Source organism: Macaca thibetana, chromosome 8, assembly GCF_024542745.1.
Source record: "Macaca thibetana thibetana isolate TM-01 chromosome 8, ASM2454274v1, whole genome shotgun sequence".
Lineage (NCBI taxonomy): Eukaryota > Metazoa > Chordata > Mammalia > Primates > Cercopithecidae > Macaca > Macaca thibetana.
This window is the reverse complement of record NC_065585.1, coordinates 32,503,190-32,520,677: the sequence shown is the minus strand read 5'-3', so window position 1 is coordinate 32,520,677 and position 17,488 is coordinate 32,503,190. Positions and strand designations below refer to the sequence as shown.

The window sequence follows — 17,488 nt, the reverse complement described above, 5'->3', positions numbered from 1 at the left end:
AGACACAGATATTTATAGAATGCCTATAAATTAAATAATATAATTATTATAAACAAAAACAGAAACATTCGTAAACAAGTTTGTATAAACATATACTAGTTGCTTTAAAATTGGCTCAGCATATCAGAGCATCTCATATTCCCCTTTGAACTCCTGAAATCAACTTCTTAACACTATGTCAGAAACTACAGCCATCTTATTTGATGTTTTCTTGTTACAAAAAATTCAAATATCATTAGTTTATTATATCAAAACTAAACAAATCTCTCATAGCACCAGCCTTGTAAAAACATGAGCACATTATAATACTATAGAAGAGTAAATATAATTTTTGTGGCAATTATTTAAATTGAAATGTGTTTTAGCATACTGTAGTATTGATCTGTTTTTGCTCATGCAAAAGAACATGTAAAGGAAAATTAAATAAAAATAGACTCAATGAAAATTCAGAAGACAGTCCAATTATTATTTCATGAGGCAAATTACCTTTTCCATGGGTTACATCAACAGTCCATGTACAATTCAGAGAATTTGGATAAAATTCCGGGTAACCAGGTGATAAGATTGTTCCACTAGGCCCTCTAACATCTCCTCCACATAATGCTGAAATACAAAGAAATAGAGCCATGTGATCAACAGTGAGAGAGACAGAGGGTGAATAAATCTCTTATCTCCTTTCTTGAATTGAGGAGTCGCATTATCTTTGCTTAAGCTACATCCTTGTAATAGCAGTTGTGTATTAAGACCTTTTCCAATACTAGTAAATCATTTTATCCATTGTATCACTAGAGAAGAAAAGGGTACTCAGTAGCATCTGAGAATTAGTACTGTACCCAAGGGAACATGACTCAACTTTCCACATTTGAATTTGAAGTATGTGCTAATACATTTGTAATTATAAGCAGTATTTGCATAAATTGGTGGTAAATTAAATATGAGTAATTAATTGTTCAGCAATCCCTCTTATTAAGCACTAAGAAAATGAATTGCTAATTGTATCAAATTGTTTGATACAGATTCCTAAAGGGATATGTGTTATTCCTTATAGGATTCCTTTCAAAACTATGAAGTGAGTTGTAAAAGTTTCCAAGGCTGCTTCTGTACTTCTGTATTTTTCTAGGAAATATTATAAACAAAAAGGATCTTTTGAAGGGATGTAGTTTTGTAAGTAAATATTCTAAGATAATAAAAATAAGTTAATCTTAGGTCAACAAATAATATTTGAGTTGATATTCATTTCCTTGAGAACAAATCAAGGTCTTCTACTATATTCAACAGCCATCAGTGCTTATGGTACACCAGACAATTTTATCAAAATTGAAAACTGGAGGAGGCAAAAAAAAAAAAAATTGCCTAGTAAGCATTTTTATTCTAGTATGAGCAGAGAATTTGTTGACTCCTTATTCTATTTCACTTGAAAAGGCCAACTCTTAGACACAGCCAAGGGTAGTAAGAATCATGAATGCAACATGTACCCTTGTCTAATTTGATCCTTGCCCCACTTCCCCAGCACACTAGAAAAGTGAGTTTTGAAGTCTCTCCAAAGCACCTAACACTATAACATATGAATTTGTTAAGTGAAATATGATGAGTGAAATGTCTACTGAATTAAAACCTACAGTCTCTATTTCAAAGGACTGTATGTCGTGCAGCTAGAATAAAATTTCTCAATGAACACAAGAATGAAAATTAAGGGAGTTAAATTAATTTAAAATACACAAAAAGGTAACAAAAAAGAGAGATGCAAACTTTTAGAAAGGACACCAGATATGTGCCCCTGAGCATGCACATGTGTGTATTTGTGTATCTGTGTGTTTGTGTGTGTGTATGTATAAGAAGTTGAGAGGAAATTTTTCTGTATATCAGTATTCTTTCAAATAAAGACACTTTGTCAAGTATCCTACTTCTTGAGAAGTTTCTTGGGAATTGTTTTGTCTGTAAGCTGTACCTATATACCTTTGTAGAAGGGGAAACTTAAAGAGACATTCTGCAGGTAAATGAATAAATCTTTGTAACACATAAACACATTTAAAAATTTAGTAGGAATGCTCAACAGCTAATATATTACAACAAACATTCATAATATTACTTTGACTAGAATCAGATGGGAAAATATAGAATACGTTTTTAAAACAAAGTGAAGATTTCTGTTATTTGAAAATAATTATCATTGGATGCAGACATTGAAGAGAATGGACTTAAAGATGGAATTTCATTGTAAATAGTGGGGAAAGAATGTAATTTAAGTTCTTTTGAAAGATGAAACTAAAAACATAAAGACACATAAATTTTATTTTATATCTAATAAAACAGGATAAAATTACAACGATTTAATAATTCTTACCAAAAACAAAACTAAACACTGTTTTGATCTTAAAATGTAGCTGGCACTATTCTGCAGATTTTATTTATGTTAACTCAGCCCCCACAACAACCTTTTGAGAAGAATGCTGTAATTATGCGGTTTACAGATGAGAAAGCAAGTATAGATAGAACTCAGTCTAGTTCCAGGGTCTATGATCTCAAGCAGATTCTTGAATCGTGTTGATGTTTTTTCCATGTTAACAGTACTGTTTTAGCAAGCTATGATGTTCTTTACTTATGTTTGATTTTGTGGCACTTCCCTCACAAATGATCAATATGTTAAAAAAAAAAAATCAGGGGCATCCTTTATTTTCTCAGAGATTCATTTTATCCTTTTATGTTCAAATCACTTTTTTTGTGCACCCAACACCTATTGTGTCAGTATCCTTGTCTATGTTCTTTAATTGATCTATCTCTTTTGAATTCTCATTTGCCAGTGGCTTCCTATGTGACTGAAATAGTTCTCCATCATCACCATCATCAGCCTCATCATTTTCATCAACCTAATGAAATTTTTCATTTTTCTAAATGAGTTTATTTTACATTGCCAATGTTTTAAATTGCATTTGTTTTATACTGTCAGCTTTTTAAGCAATTACATGAGATTGTACAGTGACAGATGCTAATGCTAAATAGAAAGTATCTCTGAGTTGGATTAATTTTAAAAGTGGTTAATTCATTACTGAATATTCTTTCATACTGATGATGTTTGCTTATCTAAAAACTATTCCTCCTATTGGAAAGATAAGAATTTGTAAGAGCTTATTAAAATCAATGATGAATGACCTAAAATATTAAGATTAATAAAAAAGATTTAAGTTTTTATATGAGATATTTTGTTTTATATTTTCAGGTACAGGATGGAATTTAAATGTATTGTAACAGATATAGTGGTATAGAGATGATTATGAAAATTTATCCAAAAACAAATGACTTAAAAAGTGAATGCTGAGATTTAAGTCCGTTTAAGAGAATGTGTGGGCCATTCACTTAGTAAACGTTATTAGAACAAGACTGTCTAAAACAGGTGCCATGGATCTCCTGTGTTATCTCCTGTTATGTGTTCAGAAGGAATTCCAATTTATTGCAGCAACCTTGCTAATTGATTCCATGTGTCTTCAGGGATACCAACAGTTGTGTAAGAGACATAATAGGATTACATGTTCTTGTGAATGAGATAGACAATTGTGTATCAAGTGAATCTTTGAAAAACTAAAGAACTCAGAGCATGCTGATTATATATATATATATATATATATATATATGAAAAACTCAGTTACTTTATGTGAACTCAAACAGCTGGCAAAAAAAAAAAAAGCACCTAAAAGGATAAAAAGCATCTAAAAGCTAAAAATCTGAGGCACAATAAGCCATTATAGTGACAGTTCAGTTAGTGGAGAACAATTAGTCAGATACACAGTAATCTTGGGCAGTAGAGTTTTTTATCCCTGATTTTTGTAACATATGATGCTGCTTTTTCATAGGATAAGTATCCATTATAATTTTGAAATAGTGAAGTCTCTTCAAAAGCTGAGCACTTGAATGTAATTGCCCAGACCTGTAAATTTATACCATGTCCTTGTTAGTGATACACACTGGGCCAGTACAAATCTGTCTATATCCAAAATGGACAATTTTTAGACCAGGATCCATCAAAACACTTTCAGTATTGTAATGAAGCATGGAAATAACCATCTATTACAAATCCCATTAATTTTTAATTTGTTGGTTTGTTTGCTTTTAATCTCATCTCTTCTTTTCCTATTTTCAAGTCTCCCTGTTATGCCCTTAAACTGAGACTGTTCATACTTGCTTATACTCTAGACAAACTTGGTTATCTTGAATTCTAGGAATCTAAACCTGAATCCAGGTATTCATTTGCTACTTTAACCTCTGTACTCAAACCTTTTAATAAGACTAAAGAAGTAAGGGAAATAATGAGGTTTAAGTCCATTCAGTTCCATTTTGGTCTGCCTCTTAATGATTTGAGTGACACTGAACCACTTAACCTTTTTTAGGTTAAATTTCTCACAAAATAGCCACATTGTTTCTCAAAGTGGGATAATTTGAGTTTAAAATTGGGGTCTCAGGACAGAAGGTGAAAACAGAGCATGTCTTAGGCAATTCAGGACATAGCACACCTACACATCCATTAAAAGGGGAGGTGTCTTAAGCAACAATGCCTAGTTTCTGGAAGGTTGCTTCAAACCCAGCATCTGATCTTAGCCCTACGCCATTACTCATGACAATCTCATGTACCCAGTGCATAAAAAACATCATTTATCTGTGACTTTTAGCATACATGTAGCCTTTAACACTTGATATGTTGGACAAAGCAATATGCTCTCCTAAAATTTCTGGTCTGGTCTACCTTAGAGCCATTCAAATCTCAGTTTTATCAAAAACACTGCAGAGATATATAGGAGTAAGTTCTAATCAAAGTATCTAGTAAAAAAAAAAAAGTTTGTTTTTTAAATCAAATCTCTTATGTGTCACGGGACATCTTTTACAAATACATGTTAAAGCAACAAGAACACCTGGTTCTTGATTATAAGAATATAAGAAAAATAAGATAGAGTATAACTGTTATCCATTCAAGAAGAATGTAGACACTGTTTATGCTCAACAGTCTTTTTATAGTGTATATACAGCATAATTAATAAATACTAAGTTAACAAATCAATAACTGGTTATAAGGTAGCAATAAATGCCATGTAAATATAGAGAGCTACAGAGTTTAGAAAAAGTCAAGATTATGCCCAGTTGCTTTGTTCAGGAAAAGCATGATCAAGTTCATAACCTTTAAAAGTTGACTAGAATTTTGATATGCATAGTTGAGGGAAGGGCTAGAACATTCCAGGGGAAAAAGAACAAAATTCATGAAGGCAAAAACCAGAAAATATATATGCAAAACCAAAAGCAAAAGTATTTCCATAAGTACATTTCATGGAGAATATAGCTTTCTTTCATTCAACACAGATTTATTGTGTGCCAACTATTTGACAAGGACTCTTCTTGGCATTGAGAGTACGACAGTGAGTCTAGCAGAGCACCTACTACATGACATGTATATTCTGTTAGGTAAAGAGACAATAAATACCAAAAAATAATGTAAACAGAGTGAAAAATACTAGGAAGTAAAATTTAAGTGGCATGAAAGGGGTTACTCTTTCACATAATTACTGAGGCAAGTATTGAGTATATAGTTGTGAGTGAAATTAGGGAGTGAGTCATATGGTTCTGTGGGGGAATCCTGATTCAGGACAAAAGGAAGGGAGGCTTAGAGGGACAGAATGGGAGGAATGGGAAAGGGTTCTCATATTGGGAAAATTATTCAGGAGACACGTGTAGTTGGAATGGAGTAGCATGAATGAGGAAGACAGTGGTGAAGGATGAAGTATGGGATGTAGTAAGGGCCCAGAATACCTGGGGTTAATCAAATCATGCAAAAGTCTTTGGATTTTATTCTGCCTGGGATGAAAGTTGCAAGAAGGTTCTAGGTAAGGGGTTGTCCTGATTTGCCTTAGTTTATAAAAGCTTACTCTGGCTGCTTGTTGAAAACTAGACCTAAAAGTTTAAAAGGAGAAGCAGAGAAATTCTTTAAGAAGTGGAATTTAAAAAATAAATAAATAAATAAGGCACTAAATTTACAAACTAATGCAGAATCTGATGAAAGAATTTCTGGTTCAAGGTTCAAAGTTCTTCAGTCAATAGTGAAATATGAATTAAGAAAGGATCCATTTTTACTTCAAAATCTAAGCACATACACAGAAAATAGAATTAAATAAAATTACTCTTTTTCTTTGGTGTAATTGATAGCAAAAAGGGTAATGTCCTGCTTTTCAGTTATGCATTCCAAGCAGCACAGAGTATCAATAAACTATTAAAATGACTGTATCATATATAAATATATACATTCACATATAAAGTCCTTAAAATAAGTATGTGACATCACTGAGAAAGAATAACAAATGTATCATCTATCTTTCATTTTAAGGAATTTTAGTATTTTCCTATTGTGTAGAATGTGGGCAGGTGACAGTGTAGTGGCAGACTTGTGCCCAGGACCTGGATCTAGGCTGCCTGGATTTAAATTCTGACTTTGCCATTAATGAGTGGGGTGATATACGGTGAGGTTCTTAATTTTCCTTTGCCTTAGTTTCCTCATCTGCAAGTGGTGATCATTATAGCACTTATCTTATAGAGTTACTTGGAAGAGAAAATGACTTAAAATACATAAAGCACCTGTAGCAGTATCAGCACATGGTAAAAACTCAATAAATATTAGTCATCACTGTTATTACCACCAAACTACATTGTCTGGTTTGCTTTGTAAATCAGCTAATCATGGGATACAAAGACATCACAAAAGCTGATGTATGTTAGAGTAAAGCACACTGTACACAAGCATTAGGCAACCTAGGCAAATCAAGTTTACATTCCTGGAACAGGGCAAGAACTTCTGTTTGTTTATTTCTCCCTTGCTACCTCAGGAGATTTGTACTAATTACCTCTGGCGCAAAAGTCTCTATTAAAGGAAGCGTCTGATCAAATCTGTTCACTAGGTGACATGATAGTTGAGTTCAGTTCGAGTCAACAGAAAAAAAAATTATTAAGTAGCTGTTTTACACACAGCTTAGCCATTTTTAAAATAAATATAATTCAGTCCTTGTCCAGTTACACTCAACATGAAACAGAAATGCAAAAGAGGAGGCCAGGTCATGACAGAGGTTAAAAGTAACATGATTTGATCTTTTAAAATAAAGATGCATTGTAAGAACGCAGGATGGAAACATCATGGAAAAGGATGGATTTCTCAAGGTTAAGGACCATGAATTCCATGATTAGTCATTTGAGCTTTCATTTCTAAGCAATAAAAAGCCATTAAGAATTTTGGATCTGGAATATAACATGAAATAACCTTAGAGAGAAACATGGGGTTGGATTGAAAAACTCAGAAATGATTGCCATTGCACTGATGAAAAATGATGAAGGCCTGTGCTGCTCCTGGGAAAACTGGATCTATTTGCTTTTATTATTAATAAAAGTTAGGTGTGTTGATGGGCTTGCCATTACTTTTTATCTTCCTGATTCTTACAATATTGCCTCTGTACCTTTCTTTCATGGTGAATGCTCCTCATTCAGGCCAAGATTGTAGTTTTATTAGGGTCTGGCAAACATAGGACCTTTATACCACCATGGTTTGTCTCAACCACAGGGATAGATGAGCACATGACCAAGACAAAGTCAACCATAATGGGCCCTTCTCCTTCACTATAGTTACTAGTTTAGATATGGACCAATTGAACACCTTCCCTGGGATTTTTCTAATTAGAGTAACAGGGAAGAGCTCTCATTCCTCTCTGAATCTGAAGATACAGGACTAACAACTTCCATCTCCCAAGAGTGTATACACTACTGTCAATTCCTCACATGGAAAAAACCTGGCTGCAATATAAGACAATTATGTGAATCTCAGAGAAAAGTCTAGGTGAAAGATAGAGAAATTCTTAAAAAGTTTTGAATTTATACTTCTTATTAGCAATGAGAGGTATCCCACTTTGCCTTTTCTACTATTTGAACAGTTGAACAACAGCTTGTTTTTATTTTTAAATACCAGTTAGAGATGGGTTTCTGTCACTTACAATCACAAATTAAAGGAAGATGTTTTGATGATGTGTTTAAATCTTGATATAAAAACAAATTAGCTTAAAACTGTTTAAAAAATGATGGCACAGACAACACTTGAAAATTTAATCATAAAATGACAAATGGCATCTTCCACCTTAAGAAACAATATGTGTAGAATTTGAAAATAGTGCTGTAAATAGAAATTAAAATCCATAGTTAAATAATATCTAGATTTACATTGAGTGTGCTTTTTGACAAGCAAATATGAAAGCACTTTCCAATCTTAGGAGAAGCAGTTTCTTCCACTGGATTTCATATATGTTTCCTGAAAAATGAAGTGATTCTGACTTATTTTCACAGAAACAAAGAAGCAGTAAAGAACACTGGTATACCATTTATTATAACTAGGAACTTGACACAACAGGGTAGTCTGAGTAAACTACCATGGTGCTGTGTAGCTGGTTAGAATTTGGGTAGACAAGCTCGCCTTCCATTTGAACTGGGACATTTTGTCATTCAAGGCAGGAAGCGAATGCTGCATTTTTTTTAGGGCTTTCTTCTCATACCAATTTGGCATTTTCAAGGCTGTTTTCAAAAGGTCCACAGTATGTTCTTAAATAGTTACATAGGTGAGTTTTAAATATATATGCAAATACAAACAGGGTAGATACATAGATAGTATTTTTAGGCATGGAGTAAGTTTGGTTGATTAGCAACAGTCTTTATTTCATGAATGGTTTTATAACATAAATTTGCCAGAAAACAAAAGAACCTTTAAAAAATCTAAAAGATTTATAATTATGTCAAATCCCATATAAAAAAATTGATTTTTCTGTTTCTAAATCAGCATATTTTGCATGTCAAATGAGTTATTACCATCACAGGTTGGAAGTGGATGACTCCACCAGTGGTTTTTTTCACACAGAAGGGGCTCTTCATGACTCAACCTGTATCCTGGATCACAACTAAATGAAACAGTAGAGCCAATGGAGAAATCATGACCATAGCGACGGCCATGTACAGGTATTCCAGGGTCCAAGCAAGAATACGTGTTTACTGTAACACCTAGAAAACAAAGGGAAGAAAATAAAGAGTAAGCTTGATGGGGTTAGGATTTGCTGAAAATCATTCCTAATTCTTCAAACAGTTATAAGCAATGATTTTTACAAATAAAGGTACTCATACTTCATTTTTAAAATCAGCAATTTATTTAGTAAATTTGTTTTTTCATTTCCTACCATTAAGGATCAAATTCAGGTCATTTAATTGTATAAGAACTTGATGAAAATGTATAACTATCTGTAAAACTTTGTATTGTTTTAAATTTTGTGTATATATACACATATATCACAATAATAATCATAGTGCTAGTCAACATTTCTTGAATTTATTATATTCCAAGCACCATTCTAAATATTATACAAAATATTCTAATCACTAAAGGAAAAAGAAGAAGAGTAGAGGCATTTTGCAAGGTATGAAAGTATGAACACCAGAACCGTTCTAAGAAAAACCAATTAGTACGTTTCTTCTGGTGGTTAACTGTTGCTGTTATCAATAGTCTATAGTACACTTCAGTGTCTCCTGATATCTTCCTTGCAATTTACAATCTCTAGCTGAGATCATGCCATGACAATGTTTTCTAGAAACATTCCTGGCCCCCACTTGTTTGATGCCAGTAGCACTTCTCCAGTCATGACAATAACAAATATCTCCAGATATTGCTACACATTTCTTGGGGTGCAACAACTCTCAATTGAGAATCACTGGTATAAAGTATACCATGTTATTATTTTTTCTTCCTATATAGGATATTTAAACAATGAATAACTACTATTTCTATATTCCAAAATTAATCATTAACATTTTTAATATTGTATAATTATATTCAATCACATTTATATGAGAAAATATTTATTTGTATTAGCTACCCAATTCAAAAATGAAGCTAAACAAAATGGTACAAAATAGAACTTTAATTTTAAAGAGGGAATTTGCACATTTTAAGTATATTTATCAAGCATATTCACTTCATCTAAATGCTGTTATTTTAATGAAAAACTAAAATACAATAGAGACAAATTTATCTTCAACATAACTACTTTTATCTGCTAAGTTCCTCTTCTAAGTGAGACCATTATTTTTCTAAGCACCCAGTGCTTTTTTTTTGAGACAGAGTCTTCCTTTGTCACCCAGGCTGGAGTGCAGTGGCACAGTCTCGGCTCACTGTGACCTCCACCTGCTGGGTTCAAGCAATTCTCCTGCCTCAGCCTCCTGATTAGCTGGGACTACAGGCACATGCCACCATGCCCGGCTAATTTTTTGTATTGTTAGTAGAGACAGAGCTTTACCATCTTGCCCAGGCTGGTCTCAAGCTCCTGACCTCAGGTAATCTGCTTGCCTCAGCCTCCCAAAGTGCTAGGATTACAGGCGTGAGTCAATGCGCCTGGCCAGTACCCAGTGCTTTAAAACTCTCATTTTTCTTTGATTCCTCACTTTTTTCCTCCACAAAATATGTCTGAAATCCGTTCTCATTGAAAAGCATCATGTCAAGTATTATTTCTCTTACCCTATGCAAGGCCCTCATCACCTCAAGTTTATGAAATAAACAATAACATCTAGCATGTTTTTCAGTATCTTTCATCTCCAATTTATTCTATATAAAATGTTGGACATACATATAGCCAAAACATGTTTTTTCATAGCTTTAATACCCGATGGCTAATGGCACCATGTTCAAAGTCGTCACCCTGAAAATTAAGATTCCCAAATTAGACTTTACTATTCTAAATTTTTGTCATTATCTCCCAGTGGTCATTCTTTATATCAATCAGATAAGTCTCCTCATTAGTTTTACGCTTTGTCTCGTAGGAACACCTTCAGTTGTCCCCTTAACGTACACAATCTTCTCAATCTTTAACAGAAAAGTTTAGATCCCCTTCCTTTAGGTTTCAATTTCCTCCAATGTTCCAGGTTACATATAACTTTCCTTTATATGAAACTCTAATATTGTAGTAAAATCTTCTAAAATCAGAGAAATGGGGGTTGCAGTGGTCATATACAATGTAAATTACAGTAAAATTTAATTATTCAAAAGTGATTGTAATGTTTTTGGTCATTGACCTATAGTAAAGGTCAATGAATATATGGGGTTAATAATTCATTTGCCTTTCTTGGCTTTTCAACTGATAAAGTAAGATGATGTATTTATTTTATGTCTTCCACTGTGCCACATTGATCAAAGAGTCACAAAATAAATCTAAAGAAATAGTTCATAATTGGTTGACAAGCAAATAACTCAAGGCATAATTCAAGGCAATGGAAATGTTGCAAACTTAAGAAAATGAGAAACATCATGATGAACTGATATCAGTATTATTTATTAACAGTCATTATTAAATACTAAAACATAATTGGTAAGTAGTTTTAGAAGATTCCTTTTTTTTTTCTTTAGATGGAGTCTCGCCCATCGTACAGGCTGGAATGCAGTGGCTAATCCTGGCTCACTGCAGCCTCCACTTTGCTTCCTGGGTTCAAGCAATCAATTCTCCTGCCTCAGCCTCCCAAGTCGCTAGAATTATAGGCATGCACCACCACGCTTGGCTAAATTTTGTATTTTTAGTAGAGACGTGGTTTCACCATGTTGGCCAGGCTGGTCTCAAACTCCTGACCTCGAGTGATACTCCCACCTTGGCCTCCAAAGTACTGGGATTACAGGTGTGAGACACCACGCCCAGCTAGTTTTAGAAAATTCTTAAATTTTGGCAACGTACATAATTTTCAGAAGTTCATGTCTGCATTTTATCAAATGACATTAACATTTTATCTTTTTCCTTACTGCTTCATAGAGCTTGTTTTTTTAAAAAATAGAATCCCCAAATAGACATTTTTCTTATTTATGTAAAAAAATATTTGAACGTTTTATGTTTCTGTTTCTACTACTCCTCCCCTCAAATATCTATTGGTCATAAATTTTACATTCTTTTAGATGTCTAACATTTTCTTTAATTGGAAAATATATCTAGACATTCATACAAAAAACATATATCTGGAGGTGAATATATGTCTATAGGTTTGTTCTGTATCCATTTTCAAATTTAAAATTTGTATAATATTTAGATATCCAAGACTTAATTATAGTCATATTTCAAGCAATACAACATAATAAACAGATGTGATTTTTCCTGGGGAAAAACTACAGAAATAAAAATAAATTATATTCCTAAAGTCTACTTTATGCTGTTACAATTTTAATGTGTTTTGAAACCTATAAATAGTCTTATCTTTTTTTTTTTTTTTGAGATGGAGTCTCACGGTGTCACCCAGGCTGGAGTACAATGGTGTGATCTCAGCTCACTGCAACCTCCACCTCCTGGGTTCAAGTGATTCTCCTGCTTCAGCCTGAGTAGCTTGGATTACAAGCATGCACCACCATGCCCAGCTAATTTTTGTATTTTTAGTAGAGATGGGGTTTCTACCACGTTGGTCAGGCTGGTCTCGAACTCCTGACCTCGTGATCCACCTGCCTCAGCCTCCCAAAGTGTCGGGATTACAGGCGTGAGCCACTGCACCCAGCCAACCTTATCTTATTGATACAGTTTTTGTAATCCCCATGTTTTGAGGGGCAGACAGAATGGGGTAAAAAATGCCTTGGGAAAGGCAATATAACAGAAACTTGGAGTACAAGCCGTGGTGGCATTGCAAGCATTCCTTCCTATAGGATTTTGATTGCCTGGGGAAGACAAACTACTTTCACTTTCAATGAAATTGATTAAAAAAAAATAGAAATACAGCAAATGCCAAATGTATTGTTAATGTTCTCATTAGTAATCTACTGATTTTGAGGTTTGTGAATGGTTCATTTGAAAAATATAGTTTAGTTACCTTCAGCTTGGGAAACAGTAAGAAAGAGATGAATGAAAAGACTTTTGTTTGTTTCTTGATAAGAAAGGATTTATGTTGTTGGAGATTATTTCACAGGAGTAAATATACCACAAGACTAATAGAAGGAGAGAAAGTGATTTCTTAAAGACAAATTTAAATACAATGCATCTTGCCAGATTTGACCAAATTAACACCAAGTGTGTCTCTAATCAACCTCAACATTTCTGAGCTCTCAGCTTCCACTTTGCCCTTTAAGGCACTAGCCCTCGAAAATAACTTGGACTATGACACTAAGAACTTGTAAATGACAAACGCTAACTGAAGGTATGCATTTGAGCCTTCTTATTTTTATTCCTTATCTGACTAGCTTTTGTAGGAGAAATGTAAAGGCTATCATTTATTGAGAACATACTGCATGTTACCAGTTATGCTGCATGTTACCAGTTACGCAAAACACTTTGCATGTTTTGTTTCATTTAATCTTTAAAATAGTCCTGTTTCTGATAAAGACCACATACCCTGGGTGGAATGGGATTGGATATGATTTACTGGGTAAAGGATACTACAATGGACTAAAAGAAAAGCTGCCTGGCCCGGCGCGGTGGCTCAAGCCTGTAATCCCAGCACTTTGGGAGGCGAAGACGGGGGGATCACGAAGTCAGGAGATAGAGACCATCCTGGCTAACACGGTGAAACCCTGTCTCTACTAAAAAAATACAAAACAAAAAACAAAACAAAAAAAAAAAAACAAAACAAAAACTAGCCGGGCGAGGTGGCGGGCGCCCATAGTCCCAGCTACTCGGGAAGCTGAAGCAGGAGAATGGCATAAACTCCAGAGGCGGAACTTGCAGTGAGCCGAGATCTGGCCACTGCACTCCAGCCTGGGCGACAGAGCGAGACTCCGTCTCAAAAAAAAGAAAAAAAGAAAAAAAAAGAAAAGCTGCCTGCATATTGATATCAATTAATTACTAGTGAGGATTAGTTTTGAAGTAGATTTTTCTAAATGACTAATTTGACTCAGGTTTAATAAATACATGCTAGACTAAAAATCTCAGTTAAGGCACTTTAGTTCATTTGAACCCCCACGTATATGTGCATTCTCCTGTTGCATTTTACAATGATTTTTGTAAAGTATACTTTCATTCTACAAAGCTCAAAATAATGAGAAGTTAATATAATTAAACAATACTGTAGATAAGATGATTTTTAAAAAGTAATGGATCTATATTGACAATTATTTTTAAAAACCCATGAGTCCATTGACTATATGTATTGAAGATAGATGCCCAACAGCAAATATAAAACTATATATTTGAAATGCAGAAATTTCTTCTTGAGGGGGAAAAGGTCATAATCAACTTGAATATTAAAAGAAATAATATAATATCTGCATTTGAAATAAAGACATATTTTAATAACCCTCTTAAGTGTGTTGTTAAGATTCATTTATGAAAAGTGCATTTCATGTAAAAGTATATGGCTATGCATTCATGATGAAAACGTATGCATATGTAAATTTATATGTTTGCACACATATAAATCTTATGCAGTATAGCCACACATGCACAAAATGTTTATAAAGAAAAAAAAGCTCATTTCTGTGTTCATATCAGCATCAAAATTTTTCAAAAATCAAAAATATTTTAGACTTTTTAAACAAAACCATTAGATTTAATAGGGATTATGATGATTCCAACACTCTGAATTATAGCTTGTATTAATATAGTTTTCTTTACTTATATTAATCATATTTAAATATATGTGTACACAGTTTGCTTTTTAATTTTAATATGATTTTCAGAATTTTATGCAAAATAATAAAATTAAATATTTTAAATGGAAAATACGTACAATCAATGTGAGGAAACTATAAAAGAATAACTGAATTTGTGAAGTAAATGCTAAAAAAGTTGTTTATATATCTCAGGCTGGCAATTACTGCCTATTATCTGCTTTTCAGAACTATACACAAATAATTGGTACACAAACTCATTTTCAAATAATGATTTGATGCTTCTGATATTTCTTTAGTATTTTGCTTCATAATGATATTAGATAGATATTGCTGGAAAATCTATTGCAGAATTTACTAAAACACACACCTTACCTTATAAAGCATTAACATTCTTATAGATGAAGGAAAGTTTTGATTTAAAATAAATAGAGCTACTAGTTCTCTTAGTAAAACTATAATAATACAAAATGTAGAGCAAACAGAATGAGGAAATCAAAAAATTTTATCATTACTTACTTTCATAGTGAATCTTGAAGCCATTATTGGAACGACTGTTGTCTGTTGTAAATAGAAGGTATATAAAATTACTGCTACTAAACAGAAACTGGGGCACTTGGGTGCCATTGTAAGATCCAAGCAAGGGTGACAGAAGATTTGGCCCATCATGAACTTCCAGAACATCATAATTTAGTTCAGTCTGAAATCTAAGGTTAAAAGACACATGTGAAAATAGATTTAGAATAAACACTATATAGGGAAATAATACTTTAGACTGCTATTTAAATTCTTATTTAAAATTTTTCCATTTTATATTATAATTTTCTTTAGCTTATCTAATATCTAAGATATCATTTAAGACACCATCATTTGTGAATACCAAAGGTATAAGCTCTTATTCCTATGAAAAATTATTATTAAAAAGTTATGTGTATATACTTGTTGTTCCTAAGTAAGATTCTTTCAAATATTATGAATTATCTTTTTCAAATATTATAAATTGTCTTTTAACTAGCCTGTTCATAAACCAAACATATTTTTGGAGTTATCTTTGGTTGCCTTCCTCATTTTTACGGAAAACTATGTGGTTTACATTTATTTTCAATCAGATAATTAGATTCTCATCTTAATAAGATATACATTTCAAATTTGACATCTGCTTTTATAATTATTTTTTATTCAAGTGTTTTTTATTGACACATAACATTTATACAAAATTTTTGGATAAATCTATTTCAGCCATTAAACATGTAATAAAGTTTGTATTTGAAAACAACAGTTCTAAGTAGGTGGTAACTAATGATGATACATTTGATGTTTATTAAAGTGTCAGCAGCTCTACTAAAGACTTTATCTACATTAGTTTATGTAATCCTCCCATTAACTCTACGGCGTAGCTGATATTATTGAACCCACTTTCCAAGTGAGAACATCACAGCCTTCAAAACTTTTTTCTTTTTTCTTTCTTTCTTTTTTTTTTTTTTTTTTTTGGAGACAGAGTCTCATTCCATCACCCAGGCTAGAGTGCAATGGTGCCATCTTAGGTCACTGCAGCCTCCGCCTCCTGTACTAAAGCAATTCTCGTGTCTCAGCCTTCTTAGTAGCTGGAATTACAGGTGTGTGCCACCATGCTTGGCTAATTTTTGTATTTTTAGTAGACACGGGGTTTCACCATCTTGGCCAGGCTGGTCTCTAAGTCCTGACCTCAAGTAATCCACCTGTCTCGGCCTCCCAAAGTTCTGGGATTACAGGTGTGAGCCACTGCGCCCAGCCACCTTCAAAACTTAAATAGTATCACATTATCTTAAAGTACAGAAGAAGGCATCAAAACCAAGTCTCCCTGACTCTAACCTCTATTCTATGATGTCTGATCTTATCATTAGATTTTTGGTTGCAGTGGGTCAAGATCACACCACTGCACTCCAACCTGGGCGACAGAATGAGACTTTGTCTCAAAAAAAAAAAAAAAAAAGGAAGGAAAAAAAGAAATTGTCAACCTATTATTTGGTTGCTTTGTTGTCAGTCTATTGTGAAGATTGAAACTGGAGTTTCACTTTGATAGCTAGTCAGCTGACAACAGCCATATTAAAATGCACAGAAGAGTCAGGCATTACTTTGAATTGAAACATAAAGAGACTTAATTCTTAATAGAATAGCAACATTAACTGGTGATATAAATAACGTGTTCAGTACTGGTGAATCTTTAAAAAGAAAATCATTGCAGATTTGTCCTAAGGAACTATAAAAATACATTCTAATAACAAGCAAAATAGGATAGGGTTACACAATAAATTGAATTTCTTTCATTTTCTGTTTTAAAATAGTTGTATAAATTTCTCATGAATTGCCTCTATCTCGTGTTTGTTTATGAAATTAAATTTATTGTTTATGCTAAACAAATATTATGGTAGCACTAAATGTTATTATAAATGAAATTGGATCTAATCTTATTCAATTTTTGTTGTCTTTAAAAAACATTCTTGATGTAATCCAAACCCTTCCTAACCAAATTGAAATAGTCCTCATTAACTTAAAAAAAAAATATTCTCTGAAAGACATAGTGATAACATGCATTCAGGGAGCTGAGGATAGGAAAATGGAATAGAAAGATACATTTTGAACGATTGATAATAAAATGAATACGTCTTAGACTTAGCAGCTGCTGGATATTGAGAAAATTTAGAAACTGTGGGAATAAACAAAAACAAAAATTCCGTTGCAGATCTGAGAGCAAGAATTGCTAAATGTTTGGATATGTTAAGAAGAGGTAAATGGTTTTAAAAACATGTTTGTTGGTGTTACTGCTATTTTGTTTTGTATTTAACAGGAAATCATATTTCTTACAGTTTTATTGACAAGCTGTTGAGACAACCTCAA

The 17,488-nt window shown here is 33.1% G+C and overlaps 1 protein-coding gene across 5 annotated transcripts in view; it reads right to left on the bottom strand.

Moving 5' to 3' along the window:
• CSMD3 (CUB and Sushi multiple domains 3) overlaps positions 1-17,488 on the bottom strand; it is a 1,234,985-nt gene that overhangs the window by 420,013 nt on the left and 797,484 nt on the right. For all 5 annotated transcript variants that reach the window (XM_050802135.1, XM_050802136.1, XM_050802137.1 and 2 more), the window contains 3 exons: positions 15,131-15,318; positions 8,872-9,060; positions 487-603 (listed from right to left, as the gene is read on the bottom strand). In XM_050802135.1, coding sequence (XP_050658092.1) covers positions 487-603; positions 8,872-9,060; positions 15,131-15,318 — 494 coding nt within the window. The remainder of the gene's footprint in view (positions 1-486; positions 604-8,871; positions 9,061-15,130; positions 15,319-17,488) is intronic.